At 36.1% G+C, this 23,949-nt stretch overlaps 1 protein-coding gene across 5 annotated transcripts in view; it reads left to right on the forward strand.

Annotated features, from left to right (window-relative positions):
- The window catches only part of GABRA2 (gamma-aminobutyric acid type A receptor alpha2 subunit), a 147,702-nt gene that overhangs the window by 89,824 nt on the left and 33,929 nt on the right, over window positions 1-23,949 (forward strand). For all 5 annotated transcript variants that reach the window (XM_025385513.1, XM_025385509.1, XM_025385511.1 and 2 more), the window contains one exon: window positions 1,341-1,493. In XM_025385513.1, the coding sequence (XP_025241298.1) occupies window positions 1,341-1,493 (153 nt within the window). The remainder of the gene's footprint in view (window positions 1-1,340; window positions 1,494-23,949) is intronic.

Genomic DNA, 23,949 nt, shown 5'->3' on the forward strand with positions numbered 1-23,949 from the left:
TTTTTTTTTTTTTTTTTTTTTTTTTTTGAGACAGAGTCTTGCTCTGTTACCAGGCTGGAGTGCAGTGGCACGATCTCGGCTCACTGCAACCTCCACCTCCTGGGTTCAAGTGATTCTTCTGCCTCAGCCTCCCGAGTAGCTGGGACCACAGGCTCGCCACCATGCCCACCTAATTTTTGTATTTTTAGTAGAGATGGGGTTTCACTTTGTTGGCCAGGATGGTCTCGATCTCCTGACCTCGTGATCAGCCTGCCTCGGCCTCCCAAAGTGCTGAGATTACAGACGTGAGTCAGTGTGCCCGACCAACAAGTGAGAATTTCTTTAGTGTTCTATTTTTTCACCCCTATTCTAGATAATTTATGATTATTCAACTTTTGATATTGATAATTACTACAGGCCCATGTAGAAAGCTGATTCCCTCTCTGAGGGCCACCTTCATTTAAAAATATTAATAAATAAATACAAATAAAAAGACAAAAAGAAACAGCTATGTGGACTAATTACTGACATTTGGCAATAATTAAAACACAGGGAGCAGAAAGGAAGGTAGATATGAGGATTAGATAGAAGTAACTGAAGCAAATTAGCACAGACATAAAACAGTGAAAAATTCAGAATTGGCGATAGGGTTAAAAGTGGGAAAATGAGGGCCAGAATATCAGCCTTGGAGATGTGGCCAGAGATCAATACTTTTGGAGCCAGAGAGCACTGAGTTAAAACAATCAAAACAGAGACTTGAGGTTTATACCAGAGGGAATGAGGGGCCTAACCAAGTAAAATAAACCATTGGCAGAGCGCATTTATGAATTCTGAATTCCTTTGGTCAATAAGCATGACTTAGAGAGGAAAACAAATACAAATTGAACATCTCTAATTTGAAAATCTAAAATCCAAAATGCTCCCCCCCCCCAAAAAAAAAGAAAAGGAAAAAAAAAAACCTTTTTGAGTGCTGACATGATACTCAAAGGAAATACTCATTAGAGCATATTATATTTTATATATTTTGATTAAGGATGCTCAATTTGTAATAATGTAAATTTTCCAAACTCTGAAAAATCTAAACCCTGAAACACTTCTAGTTCCACATATTTAACATAAGAGGTATTTAATCCATACCATATCATGGGATGTGCACTGCAGGTTTTTTGATACTAAAATTTTCTTTTAAACACTCATGCTATGCTAAGGAGGCTTTTAAAGGTGATATAAATTTCCTGATGTATACGTGATATATTATTTTTTTAAAATATCAGTTTTTGTTCTACCTCTGATCCCTTCTATTTCTTAAATGTTCAAACTATTGACTATTACTCTTTGAGCTTCTTAAATTTTTCTTCCAGGTGAATACACTGTAATGACAGCTCATTTCCACTTGAAAAGAAAAATTGGGTATTTTGTGATTCAGACATATCTGCCTTGCATCATGACTGTCATTCTCTCCCAAGTTTCATTCTGGCTTAACAGAGAATCTGTACCTGCAAGAACTGTGTTTGGTAAGTGAATATACACTTTGCAGTACAGCACATTATGTTTCATAGCACACTTTCAAAAACACTACCTCTCTTGATCCTCAAACTAATTCTTTGTAGTATATGGGGTGGGGAGTATTGTTTTTGCCTTGTAGCTGAGGTAGTAGGCTCAGAGTGGTAACAGTGCTATGCTGTTAATAAGGGATATAAGGAAAAAAGAGTACTCAGATATTCTGAAAACACACTTAGACTTCTTTCTGTTAAATCATAGTGCTGTTCAACATTTTTCCTTACTATATTTATATAAGGAGAATTTTCTTAGAAGTTTTGATTTACAGTCTCACTACCATATTTCTAGGCTTTCTATATTTTTCTGTTGTTTTTAGATGAAGAGTGATGATCTGACAACTTTAAGTTAGAAACAGAGGTAGAAAGGGAGGGAAGAAGAGAGACCTCATTCACTTTTGTTAGAGTGTTTGATTTTCTTGAATAAAACTAGGGAGGGGAATTTTTAAATTTAGAGTATGGAATTCCATATAGCTAGACTTTATGTGTTTGTTTTGGTTTTGTTTTGAGATGACTAAATATATTAGTACTTTAAATGAGACAGAGAGAAGCTGGTGCAATGCCTCATGCCTCTAGTCCTACCAGGTTGGAGGCCAAGACGGGAGGATCCCTTGAGCCCAGGAGTTGGAGACCATTCTGGGCAATATGGCAAGACCCTGTCTCCCTAAAAAAAAAAAAAAAAAAGTTAGCTAAGCTTGGTGGAACACCTATAGTTGCAGCTACTTGGGAGGCTGCAGCTACTTAGTTGCAGCTACAGGAGGATCGCTTGAACGTGGGAGATTGAGGCTGTAGTGAGCTGTGATCATGCGGTTACACTCCAGCCTGAGTGACAGAGCAAGACCATGTCTCAAAAAAAAAAAAAAAAAAAAAAAAGAAATTCCATGAGTTTATTTAATAACAAAATTCATTTTCTTGATTGAAACCATGCAGAGGAATTTGGTTACTGTTTTTTGGATATATAGATACATAAATTGGGCCAAGCACGTTTTGTAACAAAGTAGATTACCTTTGTGTGTTTGGTCCACTCTTTCATTTAGGGAAAGTTTTATTGAGGACTTATTTTGTTAGATACTGTACCAGGCCCTAGAGATGCAAATATGACAAAATATAGTCAGTGAATTCAATTACTTGGTACAATGGATGGCACCGTATAACCAAGACGGGTAATAACGTAAAGATCTTATAAAAGAGGCATAGACAAGTTATCATAGAAAACAGCAACATGGATCCTTCCTAGAGCTGAGTAAGTGGCTGAGTTACCATTTGAACTGAGACTTGGAAGATGAGTTGGAGTTTCCCAGGCCGATGAGATGGGGCAAGAATCCTAGCTCAAAAGAATAGATTGTGCAGTGACATTAAGGGATGAAAGACAATGGTATGTTCATTGAAAGGGAGCTGTTTCAGTGGCAGTGGAGATATAGATAGAAAATAGTTTGAGGCCTAGATGAGAAGGGACTTATAAGTCATCGTAAGAAAATGTACTTTTATCTTAACAGGTTATACCAAGTCACTATGGTGTTTTGGACCATAACATGTCTAAAGCTGTCAGAACAATGCCTAGCATTTAATAAATGGTATATAATTGTTAGCTATCTTTTTTCAAAACCACTTTGTTGAGGTTGATTGACATGTAAAAATCTGTACATATTTAATGTTGATTGACATGTAAAAATCTGTACATATTTAATCTAGTTGAAACAACTCTTTCAATTTGGGGAATAGAATACATCTGTGAAACTATCACCACCATCAAAGATATAGAAGTATTCATTACCTCCCCCAATTTTTCCCACCTCCTTTATTATTATTGAGTTGTGTGGAGGGAGGAAAGGTAAGGATACTTAACATAAGATGTACTCTCATCGCAAATTTTAAGAAGACAATACATTGTTTTTAGCTGTAGCCACATGCTATATAGTAGATCTCCAGATCTAATTTATCTTGCTTAACTAAAGCTATTATTCTTATTATGAATCTGATCCTATTTGTACTTTAGAAAGATATGACATCTTTGCAGAGGATGAATTGAAAGACAGAAATTACAAGAGGTAGGGGAAAAGTTAAGAGGCTACTAACATAGTTCATATGAGAAATTATTAGGTTATTTTAAAAAGAAGAGAGTAGAAAAAAAGGAAGAAAGAAAAGAAAAGATGTTTGAGAGAGAGAATCAATGGATTCGGTGAAGATATATAACAATCATAGCAAAAAGAATAATTTAGGCTAACGTAGAATTTTTCTTGGATAATTTAAGTGGATAATGTTGCTATTAATAAAAGAAAACATGAAGAGAGAGGGCAAATAGGAAAACTGATTGTAGTTTGAGTTATGTGTATTTTGATGTTCCTTATACTATCAATTTGATGTTCAGTAGACAATAGAAATAAGTATATGGAACACAGATGAATAGTAGAAACTATTGATAAATATGACAATCATTAGTGACAAGATGATAGAATTTGTAAGTCTAGAACTTATCTCCAAGAAAAATTAGGTGGGTGAATGTGAGATCAGAGGTTGGAATCTTTAAAAATCCTAAAATTGCAGAATAAAAACGATCTAATTGGAATGACCAGAAAATAAGGAAGGAAACCAGAGGATGACAATTTTCTAAAAGGAAAAGATGTTAATTTCAACATCTCAAAATGCGCGTGCACGCGCGCGCGCGCACACACACACACACACACACACACACACACAGAGATCCATACTGAATATATGATATCAAATGTGCATCGATAAGTCTAAAATGCATTGAATCCATTTGACTAGTAGAAGGTTACCGATCTTCAGGAATTAAATTAGTAAAGTTGCTTTGGACTGAAATAGGATTGAAATTGAAATAAGAAATAAGAAAGGAAAAAAGCTGAGTATATAATCAATTTGGAAGAAGAAAAAGATTAAGACAACTATACAGAAAGGTGAGTCATTGTCATCATTATTATTATTGATACATAATTATTAACATGAAAATTTGAACAACATGGGGAACTACTTTATAAGAAGCCACATGCTATGCATGTTGCATACTTCCTTACTTATTGTTTTCCAACGAAGTAGATTATAATATGTCTTTTGTTTTCTTTTTTTTATATAATATCTCTTTTCTTAGGAGGAAAGAAATGAGGCTCTAAAATTTTAGGTATCTTTTCTAAGACCTTAAAGCAGAGCTTTACTCCAAGGCTTAAGTTCCTTAAATTACATATGCTGCTGTCATGACTCTCCTTTAAGCAGGAGGGATCAAGAAAGAGTAAGAAAATTGAACATTTGTATAGAAGAGGGAAGAATTTCAGATGAACAATTACCTAAAGAAAATACGTGGAATGTGGTTAGGTTGACCAAAAAATAAAAAAAAAAAAAAAAGAAACCCAATTCTCCAACACGTAATAAGCAACGCAAAGCAGACTTTGTTGGTACTTTCCTCTTTCCAAATTTTTGTCTGGCTGTTTAACAAACACATGTTTTTTTTCAACCTTAGAAAAACGTTTTATATTATTACATTATTGGGGAATAAGTTTGCTTAGAGACTATGTCACTAACTAGAAACATGATTCAAATGGTAAATAACCTCAAGGTATTATATTGAGTTAAAACTGCAACCTAGTTGTGTAAGATTAATAACAAAACCATTTAGCAGACTAGATTTGATGGGAAAATTTTAGAAAGAACTACACAAACACAACATGCATCAGAAATAAAGGAGTAAGAAGAGGAGTGAATGAAGAGGATAGTAAAAAGAGCAATTTTTAAAAAGTGAATGCACCTACATAAATTTCTTTTACATTTCAGGAATAAAAATTTTAAATCAGGATATGTCTGCCAAATCAAATTTAACTTAGGGTTACAAACATTCGTTTGTTATTACAATGTCGCTCATGTTTCCTTTGTACTAATATTACACATGCTTATAATCTATTTATTCCATTTCATTACAGAATATTTGAAGCATTTCACATGGTGCTACATAAGTTGATTATTTTCCAAATAAATGCTTTGTTCAATATTTTTTGCTCAGTGAAAAAGAAGGTGATATTTTCATGACCTATAATTGAATTATGTAGAATATAATTTTAATATTAATTAGGATATATGATTCTAATAATCATATATATGTATAATGTATGATCTTTTAAAAACTGTACATTTAAGAAATAATATGCCCTCACTATATTTAGCAATTAAACCTAGGCATTATACTAGAATTTTATAGAAAATTCCAAGATAATTATAGTCTACAATTTTAGTTTATACACAATTTTCAATGTGTGGCACATACAATATATTAATACACTAATATCTTCACTTGTTAGTGTCCTAAATGTTTCTTAAAAAGCTCCCCTTTCCTTGTTCTCTTTTGGTGTTTTATAAATGCCTATATCATGGCAAAAATTAAATTTCATTATGGTAATTCTCTTTACACGGATTTCTCATTCTCCAGTCAGAGAGTTTCTACACACAGTTATTAACATAGAGCTTAGGACATTTTAAGTGCTATAAAATATATGATAAATAAATGACAGATAAGTTGGTGGAGGGACAATAAAGTGATCTATAGCAATGGACAATCTCTCCAAATTAAACTCTCCAAATGAACAATATCAAAAAATTAGAACAAGTTCAATTCTAAGCATCATCATATGTGTTTCTACTATTGTGAGTACAATAAAACAAAACAAAGCCCACATACACCCATACATATACAGAACTATAAAGATTGTCTCTGTAAGAAAAACACATATTAAGAGTTTTAAAAGAACACATAGGAAATGTAAGCAAAGAACATTAATAAAATGATGAGCACAATTACAAAGAGATAATCTTGGAATAATAAAATTGAGAAATAAGAAAACAGAAGAGACAGTGAAAGAAAAAAATTACAACGCAAAAACAGCAATTACACATTCTTCTCAACTGAACATGAAATATATTTTAGAATAGGACTTATATTAGGCTATAAGGAATTCTCAATAAATGTTAAAAGGTTGAAATAATACGAAGCCTCTTCTCTCAACACATTGGAATAAAGCCAGAAGCAACTGTAGAATAAAAACTGGAAATTTTACCCATATGTGGAAATCAAATTACACACTCTTAAACAACCAATGGATTAAATAATAAATCACATGGGAAATTATAAAATTCTTTGAGGGAAATTAAAATGAAAACACAGCATACCAAAACTTACGAGATGCAGTGAAGTCAATGCTCAAAGGAAAATTTGTAGCTATAAATGCTTACATTAAAAAATATGGAAGATCTCAAATAAATAACTTTACATTCTAAGGGAATAAAAACATAAGGACAAACTAAACCCAAAGGCAGTAGAAGAAAAGAAATAATAAAGATTAGATCAGAGGTAAATGAAATCTAGAATTAAAAAAAAAAGGGCATCAACAAGACCGAAAGTTGGTTCTTAGAAAATATCTGCAGAATTGACAAATCTTAAGTTAGATTGCCTCAGAAAAAGAGAGAAAAATCAAAAACTAAAATCAGAAAGTAGGGCATTACTAGGGATTATAAATAATGATATCACACCAACACGTTAAATAATTGTATTAGGGTTCCCTAGAGGGACAGAACTGAGATATATATATGTGTGTGTGTGTGTATATGTATATATGTACATATGTGTATATATGTATATATGTACATGTGTATATATGTATATATGTATGTATATATGTACACATATACACGTACATATACATATATACATATGTATATATACACATATACACATGTACATATATACACACACACATACATATATCAGTTTATTAAGTAGTATTAATTCACATGAACACAAGGTCCCACAATAGACCAACTGCAAGCTGAGGAGCAAGGAGAGCCAGTCTGAGCCCCAAAGCTGAAGAATTTGGAGACTGATGTTTGAGGACAGGAAGCATCCAGCACAGGAGAAAGATGTAGGCTAGGAGGCTAAGCCAGTCTAATCTTTTCATGTTTTTTCTTTTTTTTCCTTTTTTTCCTGCTTTATATTCTGGCTGCACTGGCAGCTGACTAGATGGTTTCTACCCATATTAAGGGTGGGTCTGCCTCTCCCAGTCCACTGAATCAAATGTTAATCTCCTTTGACAACACCCTCACAGACATTCCCAGGATCAATACTTTGCATCCTTCAATCCAATCAAGTCGACAGTCAGTATTAACCATCGCAAGTCCACCCCTTGTTAACTTGATCCCGTACACATCTCCTGAGATCATACATAATCTTCAAATAACGACAATAATAAGGTCATAATTACACCTAAGTTAATACAACTGTCTTTTGTACAACTGGAAATGCGCCAATCCCCAACCCAAATGCGAATACATCAAGTTAACAATATGAAGTCAGTAAATCTTGTGTCACATGATAAAGGAAAATGAGAACAAAATGAAGGCATTTTCTTTGTACAGGTGTATACATGCACAAACATTTTTAACAAAAGAAAGAGGAAATAGTCATGACAATGAATTCCTTGTATCTGCAACTGGTCCAGTGGTCATAGTTGGTATTGATGACTACCTTCTTCTACCACCCATTCTGTATTTCCTTTGCCTTCAGCAAGCACCTCAGCAGGTGTTTTTGTTTGTTTGTTTGTTTGTTGTTTTTCTGGTGGAGTAACCCAAACCTTCATTCCTGAAGTGTCTGGGCCATTTGTAGTCCTGCCTGGGTTGGGTTGTTCTAGTTTCCCATTAACTTTAATGACAGGACATGGTAATACTAAGAGATGCCCTAATGGATCTGCTGTATTACTTGCATGCTCTTCCTTACCTCTGTTATGGAGTAGTAGACTGATTTCATTTTGATAGATCCCAGCCAATAATGTAACTCCTTTCTTAGTCTGTTGACTTAAAGATAGCAGGAACCCAAAGTGTCCAGGTGGCAATCTTAACTTGTAGTTTAAAGGAATCATTGATGTGTCCTCTGGTGCCAGCATTCCTCCCTCTGGAACTAAGATCTCTAAGACAGCAGAACGTAATGTCGTGGGAACAAGAAGCAAAAATTTTGCTAGTGGATCACTAGGAGTCATGGTGAGTGGTACCACTTCTACTTCCACCCCTTGATTCCTGGACCCATGAATCCTGGCAATGGGAAAAACAGTATCTTATATGAGATGCTCATTCAGAGCATACACGGTCTTCTGGAGAACTTTGCCCCAGCCCTGCAAAGTATTGTCACCTAGTTGGTTTTGTAATTGTGACTTCAAAAGGTCATTTCACCGTTCTATCAATCCAGCTGCTTCAGGATGATGGGGAATATGGTATAACCAATGAATTCCATGAGCATGAGCCCACTGCCTCACTTATTTAGCCATAAAGTGATTGTTTTGGTCACAGACAATGCTATGTGGAATACCATAATGATGGATAAGGCATTCCATGAGTCCACAGATGATAGTCTTGGCAGAAGCATTGCGTGCAGGATAGGCAAACCCATATCAGGCATAATTGTCCATTCAAGTGAGAACAAACCTCTGCCTTTTCCATGATAGAAGAGGTCCATTATAATCAAACTTCCACCAGGTAGTTGGGCTGATCACCCCGAGGAATGGTGCCACACTGAGGGCTCAGTGTTGGTGTCTACTGCTGGCAAATTGGGGACTCAGCAGTGACTGTAGCCGGGTCAGCCTTGGTGAGTGAAAGTCCATGTTGCTGAGCCCATGCATAAGCTCCATCCCTGCCACCATGGCCACATTGTCCATAGGCCCATTGGGTAATGACAGGCGTGGCTGAGGAAAGAAGCTGGGTAATGTCCATAGACCAGATCATCATATCCACTTCATTATTAAAATCCTCTTCTCCTGAGGTCACCCGTTGGTGAGCACTCACATGGGATAAAAATATCTTCACAGTTGTTAACCACTCAGAGGAATCCATCCACATACCTCTTCCTCAAATTTCTTTGTCACCAATTTTCCAATCATGATTCCAAGTCCTTGACCATCCATCCAAACCATTAGCTACAGCCCATGAATCAGTATATAATCGCACGTCTGGCCAGTTCTCCTTCAATGCAAAGTGAACAACCAGATGCACAGTTCAAAGCTGCCCACTGGAAAGATTTCCCTTCACTGCTGTCCTTCAGGGATGTCCTAGAAAGGGGCCGTAGTGCTGTAGCTGTCCACTTTTGGGTGGTGCCTGCATATCATGCAGAACCATCTGTGAACCAGGCTTAAGTCATCTCTTCTTTTGTCAACTGATCATAGGGAACTCCCCATGAGGCCACTGGTGCAGGCTGGGAGAGAGAAGGCAGGGTGGCAGGAGTGAAGACCATGGGCATTTGAGCCACTTCCTCATGTAATTTACTGGTGCCTTCAAGACCAGCTTGAGCCTGATCACATACGTATCACTTCCATTTGATGATGGAGGGCTGCTGTGCACGACCCACTTTATGTCTAGATGGGTCAGAAAGCACCTAGTTCATTGTAGGCAGTTCAGTTTGCAAGGTGGATTGATGACCCGTAGTCAAATGTTCATGTTCTACCAAAGCCCAGTAATAGGCCAAGAGCTGCCTCTCAAAAAAAAAAGTAGTTATCTGCAAAAGATGGCAGGGACTTTGCTCCAAAATCTTAGAGGCCTCCCTTGTGATTCACCTATGGGGGCCTGCCAAAGGCTCCAAGCAGCATCCCTATCTGCCTCTGATACCTCAAGCAACATTGGATCTACTAGGTCATATGGCCCAAGTGACAGAGCAGCTTACACAGCAGCCTGGACCTGTTGCAGAGACTTCTTCTGTTCCGGACGCCTCTCAAAACTGGCAGCCTTTCAGGTCACTCAATAAATGGGATGGAGTGACACACCAAAATGAGGAATGTGTTGTCTCCAAAATCTAAATAGATCCACTGAGAATTGTGCCTCTTTCTTGGTTGTAAGAGGGGCCAAATGCAGCAACTTTTCCTTCACCTTAGAAGGAATATCTCAAAATACTGGACTCCTAGAAATTTTACTGAGGTAGAAGTGCCCTGAATTTTAGTCAGATTTATTTTTCATCCTCTGGCACACATGCGTCTCACCAATAAGTTCAGTGTGTTTGTTACTTCTTGCTTGCTGGTTGCAGTTAGCATAGTGTAATCAATATAATGGACCAGTATGATATCTTGTGGAAGCCAAAGTGACTAGTTTCTCTCTGAATAAGATTATGACACATAGCCAGAGAGTTGATATACCCAACGTAGGAAAGTAAAGGACTGTTGCTGGCCTTGCCAGCTGAAGGCAAATTGCTTCGGGAGGGCCTTATGGACAGGAAGGGAGAAAAAGGCATTTGCTGAGTCAATGGCTGCATACCAGGTACCATGAAATGTGTTAATTTGTTCAAGCAATGAAACCGCATCTGGTACGGCAGCTGCAATTGGAGTCATCACTTGGTTAAGCTTATAATAATCCACTGTCATTCTCCAAGATCCATCTGTCTTTTGCACAGGTCAAATAGAAGAATTGAATGGGGATGTGGTGAGAGTCACCACCCCTGCTTTTTTCAAGTCCTTGATGGTGGCACTAATCTCTGCAGTTCCTCCAGGGATGCGATATTGTTTTTTATTTACTATTTTTCTAGGTAGAGGCAGCTCTAAAGGCTTACATTAGGCCTTTTCCACCATAACAGTGTTCACCCTACCCGTAAGGGAGCCAATGTGTGGGTTCTGCCAGCTGCAAAGTATGTCTGTGCCAATTATACATTCTGGCAGTGGGAAAATGACCACAGGATGAGTCCAGGGCCCGACTGGACCCACTGTATGTCAGACCTCAGTTAAAACTCCATTAATTCCCTGACCTCCATAAGCCGCTACTTTAACTGGAGGACCACGTGATGTTTTGGATCCACTGGAATCAACGTCAGCACAGAGCCAGTGTCCAGTAGTCCCTGAAATGTCTGATTATTTGCCTTTCTCCAATGCACAGCTCCCTGGTAAAAGGTCAGAGGTCTCCTTGGGGAAGGATGGGAGAAAGATTAATGGCATGAATTGTTGGTAGTGTGGTGGGGTCCTTTCTCAAAGGGACCCCCCTTCATTCAAGGGGTTCTGGCTCAGGAAACTGGCTCAAGTCTGGAAACTGATTTAGGGGCCATGATTCTGTTTTTATAATTCTGAAATTAGTCTTCTGTCCATTCAACTCGAAAGTTTTCTGCTTATATAAACTAAATAGGAATATAAACTAGATCGGAATGCAGTAGGCTTTCTGTAAATTTCACTTGTAGAAACATCGTGATTAGTTAGCCAATGCCAGAGCTCTATACAATTCAGACTATTCTGATTGCTGTTGTGCCTCTGCTGTCCATTACGGTAGCTCCACTCACTTTTCCTTTGAGGGTTGAGTGCCACTACTTGGCCCCTGCGAACTTGGGATCCAATTATTCCCATTATATTTAAATTTTGTAGTTGAGTGACTACAATTGTCACTGTTAGATCTGACATAGAGAGAGGAGCAATTACAGGGCTCTTCAAAGATGGAAGTGCTGCCCTCACAAATCTATTTTGCAAAGCACTGAGGGTATATCTTCTAGGCCCTCCCAGCTGGGATGAGTAGGTCTAAAGTGACTAATCCACTCCACCATCCCAATCCCTAAGCCTTTGGATCCCTTCCTCTGCATTAAACCAAGGGAGATCACGCATTTCCAGCTCACTCACAGTGGGCCATCTTTTAACTCATATTTCACCTAAACAATCAAATAAACTTTTAGAACCTTTTTTTAACTCCCTGAGCTGCAACATTAAATGTAGAATCTTTACTCAGTGTGCCCAAATCGACAAATTCAGCCTGATCCAACTCTATGTTTCTTCCACCATTATCCTATTCATCAGAGTTTACAAGCTCAGTGTTTCCTGCTTCATCAGCGTCCTCCCACACATCTCCATTCCAAGTTGCAGTGTCCCATTCTTTTCTGATCAATGCCCTCACTAACAGTAGAAACCTGGCGAGGCTGTACATGCACCTCTTGTTGCAGGTCAGCCACTTGCATGATAAGAGCTTGTGTCTGATTTTTCACTATTTCAGCTCTTTGTCTACAGGAGATAAGACTCTCACTCAGGGCAATCTTAGCGGATTTGAGACTCGGTATCTGCTTCTGAAGCCCAGAATTAGAATCCCTGAGTTCATCATTTGTTTTTCATCACTTTTTCCAGTCAACTTAGGAGCAACCAACCAATTTCTTTATGTTTCTTGGTTCTCCACATTCAGTCGAAGTTATTATGTATAGAGTCTCTGAACTCCTTTCCTCTCTCTAGCCATGAATCAGGAGTGTCAAATGCATTTATTTGGCATAACTCTCTAAACAGTTCATACCAAGGATCATCGCTGTTCTCCATACTATTAGAAGTACAGTTCTTAGCATTTTGGGGTCTAATTATATTAACAACAGTCAACTTCAGAAATCCCAAAACGATTGAAAGAACTCCATCCTTAATATTTTATTCCTCTATAAACACTTCTGACACAAAAGTCTGTATTAGGGTTCTCTAGAGAGACAGAACTAATAGGATATATATATATATATATATATATATGTGTGTGTGTATATATATATATAATATATACACATATATATGAATATATATATGAATATATATATATATTCATTAATAGTATTAACTCACATGATCACAAGGTCACACAATAGGCTATCTGCAAGCTGAGGAGCAATGAAGCCAGTCTGAGACCCAAAGCTGAAGAACTTGGAGTGCAAAGTTGGAGGGCAGACAGCATTCAGCATGGGCAAAATATTTAGGCTGGGAGGCTAAACCAGGGTAACTTTTTCACGTTTTTCTGCCTGCTTTTTAATCTGGCCATGCTGGCAGCTGAATAGATCTTGCCTACCCAGATTAATGGTGGGTCTGCCTTTCCCAGCCCACTGCCTCAAATGTTAGTCTCCTTTGGCAGCACCCTCACAGACACACCCAGGATCAATACTGTGCATCCTTCAATCCAGTCAAGTTGAAACTCAGTATCAGCCATCACAATAACCTGGACACATTCCTAGAAAAATGCATTCCTAATAATGGACACATTCCTAGAAAAACACAAATTAACAATCCTGACCAAAAAAAAAAAATAGGAAAACTCAACAGACCTATTATAAGTGAATAATTTCCATAAGTAAGCAAAAACCTTCCAACAACAACAAGTCGAGCACCAGAGGGCTAATATTTGTTTAATTCTACCAAATATTTTTAAAAGAATTAACACCAATCATCTCCAAACTCCTCCAAATAATTGAAGATTAAATAACACTTCCCAACACATTCTGTGTGGTCAGAATTACCATCATACCAAAGTCAGACAAAGATACCTCAAGAAAACTATATGTTAATATCTGTTATGAATAGGATGCAAAAATCCTTAACAAAACACAAGCAATGTAAATCCAACCACACATGAAAAGATTATACACCAAGACCTGTGGAACTTAGATAAACAAGGATGGGTCAACATAAGAAAGGCAATCAATATACTATACCCCATTAATGTAATATTTCAAAGGGGATAACAAATGCCAAAAAAACACAAAACTCCTATTTTATGAGGAATTTGTCACATAGTCACAAATTAATTTAGAGAAGTGACATTTCTGAAATATCACTTATCTCCCATTAATTTCTTTATGTTTTTCATTACTACGTAATTATTCCTTGAAATTGTATTCCTGTATTATATATATGCCAAAAGAAACCAAAATAAAAATTACTTTTTTGCTTAAAAACAATTTTAACAATGTTGTTCTCGCAATGTTTTAACAATGCAAGATCAATGCACAATAATCAGTTTGATTCTTTACATCAGAAGTGAAAAATTCAAAAGAAATTTAAGAAAATATCATTTATAATATCTCAAAGAATAAAATTCCTAAAACTAAATTTAACCAAAAAGATGAAAGACTTATCCACTGAAAACTACAAATCATTGCTGAAAGAAAATGTAAAAGATGTAATTAAATAGAAAGACATTCTATATTCAGGGATTGGAAGATTTAATACTGTTAAAATGGCAATAATCTCAGAAAAGATCTACAGATTCAATTCAATACTTGTAGAAAATTCAGTGGCTTTTTTTTTTTCAGAAATTCAGAAACTGGTTCTCAAGTTTATATGGAATCAAAAGGAGCCTGAAGAAAACAAAACAATATTGAAGATTTAAAACAAAACTGGTATACTCACATTTTCCAATTTGGCACCTACTACAAAGCTGCAGTAATCAAAACAGCCTGGTGCTGGTGTAAGAACAGACACATAGATCAATAGAATAGAATTGAGAGCCCAGAAACAAACCCAAACATACGGCCAATTGATTTTCTTAGTTTTTAATGTAACTTTAATTTAAGTTCAGGGGGATAGTGCAGATGTGTTATATAGGCACACTTTTGTCATGGGGGTTTGCTGTGCAGATTATTTCATTACCCAGGCATTAAGCCTAGTACCTATTAGTTATTTTTTCCTGTTCCTCTCCCTCCTTCCACCCTCTACCCTTGGAAAGGCCCCAGTGTGTGTTATTCCTCCCTATGTGTCCATGTGACCACATCATGTAGCTCCCACTTGTAAGTGAGACTATGCAGTGTTTGGTATTCTATTCTTGCATTAATTTTCTAAGAATAATGACCTCCTTATCCACCCATGTTCCTGCAAAGGACATGATCTCATTCTTTTTTGTAGTTGTGTAGTATTCCATGGTTTATATTTACCACATTTTTTAAGTCTACCGTTGGTGGGCGTTTAAATTGATTCTATGTCTTTGTTATTATTACTAGTGCTGCAATGAACATATACAGGCATGTGTCTTTACAATAGAATAATTTATATTCCTTTGAGTATATACCCAGTAATGAGCTTACTAGGTCAAATGGTATTTCTGTTTTTAGGACTTTAAGGAATCACCACACTGTCTTCCACAATGGTTGAACTAATTTACACTCACACCAACAGTGCATAAACTTTCCTTTTTCTCTATATCTTGCCAGCATCTGTTTTTTTTTCTTTTTAATAGTAGCCATTTTGACTGGTATCAGATGGTATCTCATTGTGATTTTGATTTTCATTTCTCTAATCATCAATGATGTTGAGTTTTTTTCATATTATTGTTGGCTACATGTTTGCCTTCCTTCAAAAAGTGGTCTGTTCATGTTTTTTGTCCACTTTCATTGTTTTTTTTTCCTTGTAAATTTGTTTAAGTTCCTTACAGATGTTAGATGTTAGACCATTTTCAGATGCATAGTTTGCAAAAATTTTCTCCCCTTCTGTAAGTTTTCTTTTCACTCCATTGATAGTTTTCTTTACTGTGAAGATGCTCTTTAGTTTAACTGGATTCCATTTGTCAATTTTTACTTTTGTTGCAATTGCTTTTATTGTCTTCATCATGAACTTTTTGCCTGTTCTTATGTCCAGAATGGTATTGCCTAGATTGTCTTCCAGGCATTTTATAGTTTTGGGTTTTCAATTTAAGTCTTTGATCCATCTTGAGTTCATTTTTGTGTGTGGTATAAGAAAGGGATACAGTTTCCATCCTCTGCATATGGCTAGCCTTTACCCTAGCATAATTTGTTTAATGGGGATCCTTTTCCCAGTGCTTCTTTTTGTCAGGTTTGTCAAAGATCAAGTCGTTGTAAGTATGAAGCCTGTTTGCAGTTGACATCATCCTATATCTGAAAAACCTCATAGCCTCAGCTCAAAAGCTCCTTAAGCTAATAAACAACTTCAGCAAATTCTCAGGATACAAAATTAATGTGCAAAAATCACTAACATTTCTATACACCAACAACAGTCAAGCTGAGAGCCAAATCAGGAACATATTCCCATTGAAAATTGCCCAAGATTGCTTTGGGTAGTATGGTCATTGATATGGTTTGTCTGTGTCCCCTTTCAAATTTCATCTTGAATTGTAACTCCCACAAATCCCATGTGTCATGAGAGGAAATCAGTGTGAGGTGATTGAATTATGGGGGTGGATCTTTCTCGTGCTATTCTCATGATAGTGAATAAGTCTCATGAGATCTGACAGTTTTATAAGGGGGTGTTTCCCTGCATAAGTTCCCTCTTTGCCTACTGTTATCCATGTAAGATGTGATTTGCTCCTCCATGCCTTCCACCGTGAAGGTGAGGCCTTTCCAAACATGTGGAACTGTAAGTTCATTAAACCTCTTTATTTTGTAGATTTCTCAGTCTCAGGTATATCTTTATCAACAGTGTGAAAATGGACTAATACAGCTATTTTACTGATACTGATTCTTCCTATCCATGAACATGGATAGCTGGGAATAAAAGTTGAATTCATGTTGAACCAAAAAAGAGCCTGAATAGCCAGGTAAATCCTAAACAAGAAGAACAAAGCTGGAGGAATCACGCTACCTACCAATTGATTTTCAACAGGGTTGTTAAAATTATTCAATGGGGACAGAATAATCTCTTTATCAAATGGTACTGTTATAGCTGGATAACTGCCACATTCAAAAGAATGAAGTTGGACCCCCTACCTCACTTAAGAAACAACAATTAACTCAAATAGATCAGAAATATATGACATCTCAACATAGCACCTAAAATATAAAACTATTAGGAAAAAAAGATAAGGATAAATCTTTATGACCTTGTATTTAGCAATGAAAGAATTCTTAGATTTAACATCAAAAGCACAAACAGCAATAAATAAATAAATGTTTTTTATCATGAAAATCTTTTGTGTATCAAAGAATGTTAACATTATTGAGTATGTGAAAAGACAGCTTACAAAATATGAAAATCTATTTGCAAATCTTGTATCTGATTAGGGTTTAATATCTGGAAGGCATAATTACCTCATAAACAAAAATATAAACAATTAAATCTAAAAACTGGGCAAAGACTTGAAAAGACTTTTCACCAAAGGAAGTATACAACTGGCAAACAAGCACATGAAATGATGTACAATAATACTGGTCATTAAGGAATTACAAATAAAAACAACAGTGTGATACCTTTCATAAACACTAGGTTGGCTATATAGTTATTTAAAAAATATATAGTAATCATTGTCAAGGATATAGAAAAATAGGAATTCTTGTATATTGCTGGTGATAATTTAAAATGTTGCATCCACTGTGAGCAAGTTTGGTGGCTCTTTACAAAGTTAAAGAATTACTGTATGACCCTGCAATTCTACCTCTCTATATAGATTCAAGAGTAATAAAAATATATGTTCACACAGAAACATGTACATGGATGTTTACAGCAGCATTATTCTCAATAGTCAAAAGGTGGACACAATCCAAATTTTCATTAACAGATGAATGTACGAAATATAGTATATACTTACAATAGGTATGATTTATCCATAATGAGAATCAAGTGCTGATATGTGCTACAATGTGGATGAACCTTAGAAATTCTATGATTAGTGAAAGAAGTCAGACAAAAATGGTCATATATTATATGATTCTTTTGTATGAAATATCCAGATGGAAAAATCCATACAGACAGAAATGGTTCAGTGGTTGCCAGTGGATAGGAGTGGAATAAGTGGAGTGATTACTTAATAGACACAGAGTATCCTTCTGGGATAATAAAAAAAAATGGTTTGAAACTAGAGAAAGATATTGGTTGTGGAACATTGTGAATGCATAAATGGCATTGAATTTTATAATTTAATTGTATGTCATATGAATCTCTCCTCTGTAAAAAATTTTTAAAAAGTCATGAGATTAAAATATAGCACTGAATTTCTATTCCAAGAGTATCCCAGGAATAAGAAGAATCTTCTCAAATATCTACTAAAAACTTTGCAAGTTATTGCACCAAAACCAAAAGCATAGGTATGGCCAAACGTGAAAAGAAATGTTTTATGCAGATGACTTAAAAAAACAAGATTGCATGATTTTCAGAGCACAAATAATACAGAAAAATAATTTCAGGGAATAGTTATATAGTAATAAAAAACAGAGAGGAAATAAATGGGACAGAAGTGACATTTTAGAAAGACTTAAATTAATTTGTGACTATATGACAAATCTCTAATAAAATAATGAATTACTTGTTTAATAAAGGTTATGAGGAAAATTAAATACTGCATTGAGGTAAAGACAGAAATTTCCTAGTATAAGTCAAATAGGCGTATATTTCAAAGGGAGCCAACAGGAGACTCTACCAATCCTAGTACAGAGGTGATATAAATAGATGAATAGATATTTAACTTACAACTAGCAGAAGGTGTTTAGTGTCAAGGCTGCCAGGTTTAGCTATAACAAATATACAAATGTTTTTAAAGAATGATGATAAATATACATAAAATAAAAAGTCCAGACAATTTGAATGTGCAAATTTTATATGAGTTCTTTACAATATCACTTTAAGGATTCAAAAATCATACTTTATGTAAGTTGAGGTTGTCAGGTGGTAAAAGTATTCTACAAGTTGTTCTGTGTAAAGCTAGTACTAAATATTCTGTCTGAGTGTATGTGTATGCATGTGTATATTGGAGGGGGCAAGTCAAAGATAAACAAAAATGGTAACATTTGCCTGGAATGAGGCTTGAAAGCTGTCCAGCCTTATTCTATACCTTCATTTCATTATTCTATACCTTTATTTCATCCTTCGCTGTTTTCTGAGTTTTTTTTTTTTTTTTTTTTTTTTTTTTTTGAGGGTGAGCATCATCACTGGATTATTGCATAGCAGTTACTTAAGGAAAGTTTCTACCTTCTTTAAATTTCTCACTTTAAATTGACAGGTTTGTAAACCTTCTCCCTAATGAGAGATAATTAAATCTTCTGCACTCCTCCTAAGTCCAAAGCTTTATATAGTGAGTAATCCACACAAGTTTTAATAAAATACTACTCTTTAATTTTTAAATTAATTTTAATGATTTTTTAAAAAATTAATATGCTCTACAAGACAGATGTCAAATTTTTCAACCTCTGAGGTCTTTATGGCCTTCATGCTCTGAATAGAAAAATAAAACGGAGCAAATAAGACAGTAGGCAGAGAAGTTAAAATTAGAATGTGTATGCCTTGATATTAGAGACTTTGATCCATTATATTGAGTTTTAGCTATTTGTTTTCTGGCATATTTCATTTATCTCATGGATATTTGGAGCCAGCCTGATTTCTTTCAAAGATACTCTTGTATTTTGCAACAGTAAAAGCCTCCTTTGACTTTCTCTGTTTATCCAATTCATTCCATAGCAACAGATACTTACTAAGCACCTATTTACATCCTTGAACAAAAAGTAAGCCCAACTCCCTTCATGGTGACATATTTGCTCTCTGTCGACAATGTAAGAAAGCACTCAGGAAAACTTATACCTTAGGTGTTCTGCTTTTGGGGTTCCTGAGACTAGACAGTGCATTAATGGTATACAAACCTCATTTCGTTATACATACATATAGCTTACTTTGTGAAGTTATGGCTTCTGAACTTTTTAAAGAACTTTACATAAAAAACATAATTGTGATGAATTTGCCAAATATTATCTCTATATTTGAAGCAAAATCACTTATTAAGTTTTGGATAAGTTTATATAAATTATGAACTTGTATTTTTTCTTAATGTTATATTCAGGAAATAACAGTCGGGTGTTTGTTTTTTTGTTTGTTTGTTTGTTTTTTTCTATTAAATACTAAAATGAGGCCGGGCTTGGTGGCTCACACCTGTAATCCCAGCACTTTGGGAGGCTGAGACAGGCAGATCATGAGATCAGGATTTCGAGACCATTCTGGCTAACACGGTGAAACTCTGTCTCTACTAAAAACATAAAAATTTAGCTGGGCGTGGTGGCGGGCACCTGTAGTCCCAGCTACTCGGGAAGCTGAGGCAGGAGAATGGCATGAACCTGGGAGGTGGAGCTTGCCGGGAGCTCAGATCGTGCCACTGTACTCCAGCCTGGGCGACAGAGTGAGACTCCGTCTCAGAATAAATAAATAAATAAATAAATAAATAAATAAATAAATAAATAAAAGAAAAAATTTAAAAAAATAAAAATAACAAATGTCGGTTAGGCTGTAGGTTTTTGGTGAGTACAGAGTTCAAATGCATTTTGCTTCATACAAAATTCAAGGTATATTCAAAGACATTAGCTACTTGTCTTATTTAAACTTTAGAGTAATTAAAACTCCAAAAGGAGTTTGGATTAATCATTTTTCTCCTTAGTTCTACAGATAGCCCTGATTCATTTTGACGTTTTATACCAGAAAAGCCAAATATAGTGGTTTGAATGCATAATACTTTTCTTTTCCCATGTGGAAGAAGTCCACAAGTAGTTGGTCCAAGGCTAGTATGGCAGCACCATGGGCATCAGGCATTCAGTGTCTATTTTTCTGTTTTGATATCCTTAATTTATGGTTATGCTTAATTCGTGGGTTAAAATGGCTGTTGATTATTATTATACTCATATTACAGGAAACAGGAAGTCATTATACTCATATTACACGAAAGAGGAAGAATAAAATGAGGAAGGGTAAAAGACTTCTTCTGCTCTCAGTTTGCCATAAAGTGAGCTTTCCAGGTGTCCCTCTTAATAATTTCTATGTGTCATCAGCCTAGTGTAGTCTTACAACTGGAGAATCTGAGAAATTGCTATCTTAAATAAATTCAGTTTTCTACTATCATGGGTTGACCATCTGTCAGACTGATAGCCAGTGGTTTCTGCTACAATAAAAATAAGTTGTTATGAAGGCCATGAGATGATTAAGAGCACATACTTGGCAGCCAAGCAGCCAGAGTATCTTGGTTCAAAACCTGGCCTTTTTACTACCAAACTATGTTGCATCTGGCAAGTTTCTTAACCCCTCTGTACCTTAGTTTCATCTCTTTGTAAAACTGGGTTAGTAACAATAACTTTCTTATAAGGTAGTTTAGGGAATTAAAACATATACTTGTGTGTCCACACTCACATTTATTCATATATGGAACACTTAATGGAATACTGGGCATATAGTAAATGCTATGTAAGTATTTGCTATTATTATTACTGTTTATTATCTGATGCTAATTCTCTACTTCATGTCAAAAACTTGTTTAAAGGATGGTCTGATCTTGTTTTAGTGTGAATAACAGTAATCATTTTGCAAAATGGCCTGTTTCAGAAACTATGGACCTCTATAAACTTCTGGGAAAAACAGATCTGGGCAGGAATCCAGCTTCTTTGACATCGTATCATTAGTGTTTGGTTTTGGTTGAAGGGAATTTCAGAATCTTTGTCATTCTGTTATTTAAGCAAATTATGCTAGTGTGGGTTCAGTTTTAGTAAAGGCTCTTTCAATTGTAGTGGAATAAAATCCATGTAAAGTTGTCTTATACCTCTCTATTAATTTTATTCTTATTAGTCACAAGTTTATCTAAGTATATACAAGAAATACCATCTCAGATACGTCTCCCATCCCAAAGTCCTATTCTTGGGTCTTGTGGTTAGACATAGGTCACATGCTCTTCCCTGATACAATTGTCATGGCCAGTTACACACTTATTAGCAAGGCTTGGGTCACAGGTCACTCCTTGAGCCAGTGAGAATTGTCAAATTCACCCTGAAGATGAATGAGGAATATTCCTCCAATGGAAAGGAGAATAAGAGGTTGTCATTAGAAGGATTATCACACACCCTCACTCTGCTATTTGTATATATTTTCTTTGATGATGACCTTGATTTGTACTTCACTGAGAAAAATTGAAGCAACTAGAAGAGAACCTCCTTCAAAGCCCACAGCCTCATGTATCCAAGTTCCTACGCCTACATACTCTGCCTAATCATGTTTCTGCATATTGCCAACCCTTCCACCTGTGCACCAGAATGCATTCCTTCTCTCCTGCTTGACAGCATTATTCCAGGAATGCACCTCTCTCTTCCTAATGTCATCGGTGTCTTTGATTTTTTTACTTGATCATCTCTAGAAGAAAGACAAATATGGCATTAATTACCCAATGTTCAAATTCCCTTGACTCTTCTAATGCCCTAGCTAACACCTCATTTCTTTGTCTTCCTTTTAAGCTGATTTACTTGAAGTAATTTACTGTTTTTACTGTCCTCAAAGTTTCTCCTTCCATGAGCTCTCAAATCTACCTAATCAAGCTTTTGCCTCTACTACTCTAACATCATCCTGGCAAGGTCTGCCACACTGCTGAATTTGGTCACTGTAGTGGCCAAATCTCAGGCCAACTTACTTGACATAACAGTTGCCTTTGACAGAGTACATTCCTTCCACTAAATGAGAAATATAATGTCTTGGAGATAATTTAATTTCTTTATTCTGTTTCTAGGACAACCACACTCCCTAGATTCACCCCCCACTTTTCATGCCTTCTTAGTGTCCTTTGCTGGTCCCTACCTTTGCCCAGAGTCCCTAAATATTGGAGTTGATCAGGGCTCAAAATTTAGCCACTATTTTTTTCTGTCTATACTCTCTACTTTGGTGATCTCAGCCTTTATTGTGACTTTCTACTATTTATGTGTGATAATTACCAAACTTAGAACTTTGGTACAGAGCTCCTCCCTTAACTCCAAATACATACATCCAATTGTCTTCCTTATGTCTTCATTTGTATGTCCAATAGACAAACTCAATCTACACAAAACTTTCAAACTTCCTCCCCTAAAAATCTGCTTTACTTGTAGCCTTGCTCATACCCTAGACTGAACCACTATCATATCTCCTTTGGATTATTGCATGTCTGTCTTAGCCTGCTCAGACTGCTATTAACAAACATCATAGATAGGGTGGCTTAAAAAACAGAAACTTTATCTTCTCTTAGTCCTGGAGACTGGAAGTCGATGATCAAGGTTCAGCAAGATTGGTTTCTGGTGAGGGCTATCTTTTCAGCTTATGGATGGTCGCCATCTCTCAATGTTCTCATATGGCTTTTCTTTAGTCTATGTGCAGGAAGAGAGTGAGTGAGCTGTCTGGCATCCCTTCTTGTAACCACATTAATCCCATTTTGATCAGGACTCCACCACTATGACAAATTCTTCTATACATTTATGACCATATTTAACCTCAATTACTCCCCTAAAGGATCCATCTCTAGAAATAGCCACATGAGGAGTTAAAACTTTAACATATGAATTTGGAGGTAACACAGTCAATCAGTCCACAGTACTACACTAGACTCTTAATCGACTTTTGCTTCCACCTTTATGGAACTCTATGCCCAACATTAGCGGTCAGAAGGATCCTTTCAAAATGTAGGTCAGATCAATGTCATACCTGTGCTCCAAACTTTATTGGCTCTCCAATATACTCAAGGTAAAAGCCAAAGACCCTTCAGAAATCAGTAAGCCCTTAGGTGACATAAACTCCCTTCCCCTCCAAGTTGAACTTCTGCTACCCTTCCTATCCCTCACTCTCTCCTCACTGGTTTTCTTTGATTCCATGATCATGCCAGACATTCACCTATCAGCTTTGTTTCCTTGTGCCTGCACCTCTCTTTTCCCAGGTATCTGTGTGGCTCACTCCTTCACCTCCTCAGTGCTTTTGTC

Source organism: Theropithecus gelada, chromosome 5 (genome assembly GCF_003255815.1).
Source record: "Theropithecus gelada isolate Dixy chromosome 5, Tgel_1.0, whole genome shotgun sequence".
Classification (NCBI taxonomy): domain Eukaryota; kingdom Metazoa; phylum Chordata; class Mammalia; order Primates; family Cercopithecidae; genus Theropithecus; species Theropithecus gelada.